The 7121-nt window shown below is 38.7% G+C and overlaps 1 protein-coding gene across 1 annotated transcript in view; it reads right to left on the reverse strand.

Annotated features, from left to right (window-relative positions):
- Nucleotides 1–57: 57 nt before the first annotated feature.
- PDZD3 (PDZ domain containing 3) overlaps nucleotides 58–7121 on the reverse strand; it is a 27724-nt gene continuing 20660 nt past the window's right edge. Inside the window, exons 8-10 of the mRNA XM_018569113.1 lie at nucleotides 6187–6383; nucleotides 4771–4886; nucleotides 58–180 (exon numbers count right to left, since the gene is read on the reverse strand). Coding sequence (XP_018424615.1) covers nucleotides 4773–4886; nucleotides 6187–6383 — 311 coding nt within the window. The 3' untranslated portion in view covers nucleotides 58–180; nucleotides 4771–4772. The remainder of the gene's footprint in view (nucleotides 181–4770; nucleotides 4887–6186; nucleotides 6384–7121) is intronic.

The following is a 7121-nucleotide window of genomic DNA, read 5'->3' on the forward strand; positions in this document are numbered from 1 at the left end:
ATATATATATATATATATCTTTAAATTACAGACACTGAATTTCTGAATATATGAATTTCTGAATGAATATATTTTACATCATGGGGAGGAAATATTTCATGTACAGTATGGTGAAAATGCTTCTTTTATTCTTCGCTGTTCTGTGCCACTGTGTCATCATTGTGCGTTTTCGCCTGTACGAAAAATAAAATGTATTAAAGAAAACCTGTCTGTAATATGTAACCACACATCAATTATATGTCTTAACAGATATAGCATAGTGTTATTTTATATGTTATACTGAATTTTCTACTTTCGCCATTCTCAGTATCCTTTTGACGTTATAAAATTTATGGCAATACAAAAATCATGAGTATATATGGGAGACCAGGAACCCAGCATGCTCTTTGTGTCTCCTAGAAGTTTACTTGGCATTGAAGACATTACCCAGAGGTGCTCACATGATCACAAAACACCACAAGACATTATAAGACACCTCACAATCCCGCAATTCCTCTCTGGTGACAAATCCAGCATTTACTATCTGCTCAGAATAAGAATACATAGAGAATATTTATTAAAACAATTGTGAAAACCATTTTAGTATGCAATCTGATCTGAGACATCTGATTGTCAGTGAACCAACATGGACTAAAGTGCTCTTTTGTGCTTTATAGTCAGGTCCACCTCAATAATGAGGCCTCAGACGGCATCATATTGGAGGCTGGCAGGTGTGTGTGCGTATGGCCAACCAGTGACATCAGTGCGCTGGTCCTATACCTTGTGATCTAATTATACAACCTCAATTTGATCTACTAACAGTTTTGTAATACAGCAGCCTACTTGATGGAATATAAATGACATGGATTGTTCGGGTCGACTTCCACTACATGGTTTTGGTAGATCTAAAGAAGATTAAGTATAAATTGTATAATCGTATTGTAGCTTATGTGGTGTGGTCAGCTTAAAGCGTACGTCCACTTTTGCAGAAAATTGGGATAACAGCTATTTTATGTCTTATATGTTCCCATTCACATAGCATGTCTTTTAAAAAAAAATACAAATTGCAGCTTACCTTTTTCTGAAGTTCTTTGTTGAAAACTCCAAGACTAAATAATCAAGCTTAATTATCCCTGGTTGTGAGGCAGCTGGGCAATTGTCTTTGCCATAATTAACCCTGTTTATACTGTGCTGGCAAATCTCCACTATCACTTGTAAACTGGTTGTGCAGGTTTAAAGATCTGGAGGCATTGTATGTTAATTCACTGTCCCTAAGCCTGCCCCCCTATGTGATCTTCATTGGAACCTTGCCTATAGAGTCCTGTGCATAGTCCTGCTCCAAAAAAGCAGCTAAAAAGGTAGGAAAAGTTTTTTACATTTTTTTTTTATGTATGCTGTGTGAATAGGAACACATGTCAACATATAGAGGGGGTTTTCTCAAATTTGAATGTAAAAGGGTTTTTAGAGTTAGAGATATTTAATTCTCACTTCTTTTCAGTGCCAAAAGCACCTTGCCAAGAACTAGTGTCCTGGAACCAAAAAGAATGTGCTTTTAATTAGGGATGCACCGATACCAAGTTCAGTACTCGGTACAAGTACAAGTACCGATACTTTTTGAGCTCCAAGACTAGACTAGAGAAAAATTCAAAAGTTAGGAGGCAGCTGTCATTTGTAAGGAGCATACGGAGCTCCTGGGATTAGTACATCTCTGTTTTAATGTTAACATTTTGTTTTTATAAACATAGATAAAGGGATGCACCGATACAAGTTTTGCAAGTACAAGTACTGATACTCGCCCAAGTACTTACAAGTACTGATACATTTTTTTTATTGTCATGTGACAGTTTTTCTAAAACAATACAGGCTAATGATTTCAGGACAGTGGTGGAGCGCCAGAGCCAGGTCCCAGCTGCAACCGCTGCAACCCTGGTAGTTCTCATGAAAATGCCAAGTATCGGCACTGGTACTCAAAGTATCGGTGCATCCCTGCTTTTAATTGTGACCCCACCAGTTGCACATACTGTGTACATAATTTGTCAAATGTCATTTGTGAATAAAGTTTAAAAAAAAAGTAAACCATGCAATGTTCCGGCATTGGTGCATCTGCACTGTTTCTCCCACCGTGCACCAGCACCGTGTGCATAGCGCGGCTTGCTGGAGTGAATCCACCCAATAAATTTAACCCTCTATTATGTAATTAGAATCTAATCAACACTTTTGTCCGCCCAAGCTGATATCTTTCTTTCTCTGCAAGAGACAAAAGGATACCCAGCACTCAATGCGAAGGGAAGTATTAATTAACATTTCCCTATGATTATGTGATTAGGAACCATACCAGTTGGTTCTTTAGCTTTTTTTCTTTGACCGAGGAAGCTGCAGCCTTGTTACTGAGCTCAGCACTTCACAGAGTGCCTAAAAAGCAGAAAAGTTTGGCACAGTTGCACATTTTTCCTCATTAAAAGTAATCAAAACTGGCTGTATGACTATCATTAAATTTTAGTGATTTTTTAACAGTATTTAAATATATTAGAAGTCCCTGTTTTTGAGATAATGGGTTAAAACCTCACTCCAGGGAAATAAAAGGTTTGCCTGTGGGGCTGCCCCAGCACTGCAAGGGCTAATTGCTCATTTATGATGAAAAAGCATTTTTGCTTACCTGATCCCAGCTCACCTAGCAGTTGGTGCTCTTCTCTACTCCCCCTCCACTCCGGCTGTGGACTGTCCCCCAGTGCCCTCATGTACAATGCAGGGCTATGGAGCTATGTGTCCTCACATACATTGCAGGGCTATGATGTCAGGGGTCCTTAGTGTGACGATAATGAGGTTTGAGCCTATTAATATTAAATATATAGCTTAAGCAAATGCAGTTTTTCATTGTAGGTTGAGCCTGACTCTTCTTCAGGTCTCTTCAAATTCCAAAAATCAGATCTGCTAATCTGTGCATGTAGTCTGAATAGTTCTAAAGTGAGGCACTGAAACTGATTGTTGTCTAGAGTTTCCCCTTTACCTGGTGGGGATCATTTAAAATATCTGTTAAAAAAAAGTCAAGGCAACTGGACTTGCTGTATTTTTCTTGAAAATGTTTCACTGGTCATCCAACCAGTCTCCATTCTGAATTGAGAAAGCTGGCTGGATTACCAGTGACACGTCTTTAAGAAAAATACAGCAAGTCCAGTTGCCTTGACTTATTTTTTATAGATATACCATGACCTGGATGAATGAGAACCTAAAATTACTTTTTTATGAGCGGTGTCATAAACCGCTAATGCATAGTAATGCTTTTGCCCAGCTAATCCCTTAATAAATTAGCAAGTGACAGCTTTAGATAAACACCAGAGGGCCTGGTAAGGATAATGACCCAGGTCACACTCCAGTCATAAAACTGAGTTTCAATATCAACTCAATTCCATAACCTGGAAGTGGACAGTGATATTGTAAAATTAAGTGCACCAATAGCTGTGTCTCGTCAAGACGAGAAAATAGGCAGATCACAATCCTCTGGGGTCCGACAGGCGACATTTACCTTCCTAGCCCCCCCATCATGCATATCTCTGGCAAGTTTGGTTTAATTCTAAAGCTAATTTCATGACACATCATAATTTAGAGGTTGTCAGACTGTATTGGAAATGAATAGTTGATTATCCTCTTAGTTATGAGTTTAACCGTTTGGGAAGAGCAGAAGAGGACATCCTAAAGGCTCATCCCTCCTGCTCCCCCTCCACAGCCCTGCCCCAGGGGTCTGCTCTGTGACAACCCCTAGAGGGCTGACAAAAGATGTTGCAACGCAGCTAGAGGAGGCTCTTGTTTGTAACATCGAGGAAAGGAACTCCTGCAACATCAAGAATTTCGTAACATCCCAGAGGAGTTCCCCTTAATATCTGGAAATCAACTGTGCAAGCCTTGCTTGAAGAAGAGCCCTTCAGACCCCTCCTTTGCTCATTGAACTCGGAACTCTGTCAGAACTCTTAAACCCAGGACTATTAAGTATTCTCTTTTTCTTCCCTTTTATTTTACTGTTATATATTTTGTCTCTCTTTATTAATATCTTTTTCAGTATATTTTCTGCACTGTTTCTTTTGTTAAAGGACGAACTTTAAAATTGTTAAGCGATCTCTATGCTCTAAAAAACAACCTAAATTATCCTTGCCTCTGTGAAGAGTGCTACTGTATAGTGAATCCTGTCATATTCCTCTCTGAGAGGACAGCGGTATCATAGGCTTGGTTTAAGTGTTTTGAATTGTCACAGCATTTGCTGGGATCGGTGCGTGCTTCTGTTAAAGTACAAGGTGGCAGCTATTATTTGGTGTGTAAACGGTTAACTGTGGAGATAACCAACCCTGGTGATGATCGCTCTCAGTCTGCTGGCCTGAGATTGTTGTCCCGCAAACTGGGAAATCTTTGTGCAGGGTAAGGCTGAGAGTGGTCTTGCCACATCCTTGTGACGGCTCGCTCGGTTCAGAACTGCGTATAGTCACGTGTGATTGACGTACAGCGGGTTTGGGCTGGGCGTAAATCACACTTAGACCATCAGAAGGGAGAAGAGGCTGCGGAGACAAGTCTAGCAGTCTGGAGGGAGCCGGTGGTAGCAGGGATCAAGTAAAACAGCTTTTACTTGCCCCCGAAGCATAAACAAGCAGTTAACCTTTGCAGTGAGGAGGCCGCCCAAGGGGATACTTCATTATCCTGGATTTGGCCATTAACTATATATTTTCTAACTTGCTTTTATCAGTAACCATTAAAAAGTTATTAGTCCCTGCACCAGGCAGCAGTTCAGTCAGTTTTTTTTAATGCTATCATACCTGTGTTGTTTTGGATTCTTGCAAAATCTGTCCACTTGATTCTTTAACATGAGTAGAAACATTGTCAAGGGTTTGTTCTTCATAAAAAAGCAAAGGTGAAGCACCAATCTGATGAAGAGAAAATACAGCATTAGGAAATGTGGTAATTGTATCACTATTGTTATTAGATGCTTTTTTTTTTAGACAATCCTCCTGAGTATGTTCTGGGTTTCATTTTCACCATGGATATCATCTGCACAGAGCTGGTATCTTCTTGTGTCATTGCATGAGTGTTTGAATGTGGTGGGGACAGCTGAGAGTCAGCTTCTTCAGAGCAATCACCAATGTGAATTGTTCAATGGTCTTTGAAATATTTGTGCAAAAAGCACATAGACGGTATATAAATGTAAATAAAATAAATAGCTAATATATGATAGCTGGAACATGTACATTAAGTGGAGACTTTTGTAAATAAGTAAAAATTAGGTGACATGTCCTGAGCGTGTGATGGAGCAAACACAAAACAGAGAACTAGAAGATTCTAGACTGTTTTTAAGAAGCTAAGAGGTTTCAAGCAGAAAGACGCAGCCATAAATGATACTGTATGTGAACCGAGGGGTAACCAGCAGGTCACAAGTTTCAGTAGTCCATTTTTTCCAGAGCGGGTTGTCTTTTTTAAAAAATTGATCATTGACCAGTTTAGATGCACTAATGGTTTCTTTGAGGTTTTTTGTTTCAATAATGCAAGAAATATTATTATGAAGCGAAACCCTTTTATAGAAAAAAGTCTTTATCTTCTACAAAATGGCACCCCCTAATGGCGTGTTACTGTCTGCTAAACAACCCATTATATTTTTAAAGGAAAACTCAATTTGTTATTATAAAAATAATATAACATACTGTATATAATAGGTACATAAGACCTTTGTAATTTAATGTTATTAAAAAATGGCTTTTAAGTTTTAAACTGCAGCTGCTGTAAAAACTTCTACAACAATACCTGTGTCTCCTTCTTTCAATATGGAAACCTGGAGGCATTAACCCAGAAATCTATGTTTCTGCTTCAAAGATTGGCTTACTGATTTACTCAGAACTCTATCATTGAAATCTAATTTAAATTGAAGGCATCCCCTGCAATAGGCATTCCATTTTGGTGAGATATTTTGCAAGGCTCACCCACTTCTAAAGGTATGTGGATGCTACAGCTTTTCTCATTACAATGCTCTGTAGTACCGAGAGCTCTGCTACAGAGTGAAGTTTTAGCCAACAGACTAGAGATCCATTCATACCAATCTGACAATGTAATACATGTGCCAGTGTGGCTTTACAATACAGAAAAGATCTCTCATAAAATGCCCTGTTAGTGTTTCTTTGAAAATCTGAAATGGGTGAGGCCCATTAAACCTTTATCACATCATTGGTCCATTACCTCACTGTAAAATCTGTCCCCTTCATTGCTGACAACAACCAGAGTGACTTGATTTCCACTTTGCTGAATGATGCTGACAATGTCTTCATGTTCCAGGTCCTCTGCGCTCTGACCATTTACTGCTAGCAGTCGGTCTCCCTCTCGCATTCCAGAAACCTCTGCTGGCAGTCCTGGATCCAGCTCACGTAAAAACTGCCCTGGTTGGGTATGACAGAATATAAGGATACGGTACATTAATTTGATAATATTTTACAAATGTCATCAGGCATTTCCACATACTGCATGAAGCTGGCCACAAACGTTCCATTATGTTTGTACTATCTTTTAGATTTATGAGCAACTGGGTTGTGTGAGGACCCACCAAAAATTATATCAGTTAGACAATTTTTTTTAAGTGTTCATCTGTTCTGGTACTGACTGTACAATGTGGGTTTCCAGACACTTTCTGTTCTGGTGGTTAAATAGAAGGGTGTCTCCATGGGTTTTGTCGCATCCCCCACACTTTTCAAGAGTAAAAACAAAAAATGGCTTTACTTGTATTTTAATTAGTAATCTAAAGTCATGCATCTTCTGCTGTTACAAAGTTACCTGGTTTAATTAATGTAGTGAGCAAACAGCTAAGTGCAAAGTACAATAACCACAATGAAACTGAACTTAAGTCAAAACAGTAAGGTCTCATTTAAACAATCACCAGACTGTGATCTTCTTACAGTACTAATTTTTTTAAGAAGCCAGCATAAGTAAATAACAAGCACAGAACTGAATTTGAACTACAAAGATGTATAATAATTAATTTACACACTATATTCATCATCTGTGTACACAGAACTTAAAAGAGCAGGGCTGTGTGAAGTGACAGAAATGAATGAAAAGAAACACAAATCCTTTGGCGGGTAAATAGTTCCATTATACATATATACATATATATATATATA

Source organism: Nanorana parkeri, unplaced genomic scaffold (genome assembly GCF_000935625.1).
Source record: "Nanorana parkeri isolate BGI_ZX_2015 unplaced genomic scaffold, ASM93562v1 scaffold1289, whole genome shotgun sequence".
NCBI lineage: Eukaryota > Metazoa > Chordata > Amphibia > Anura > Dicroglossidae > Nanorana > Nanorana parkeri.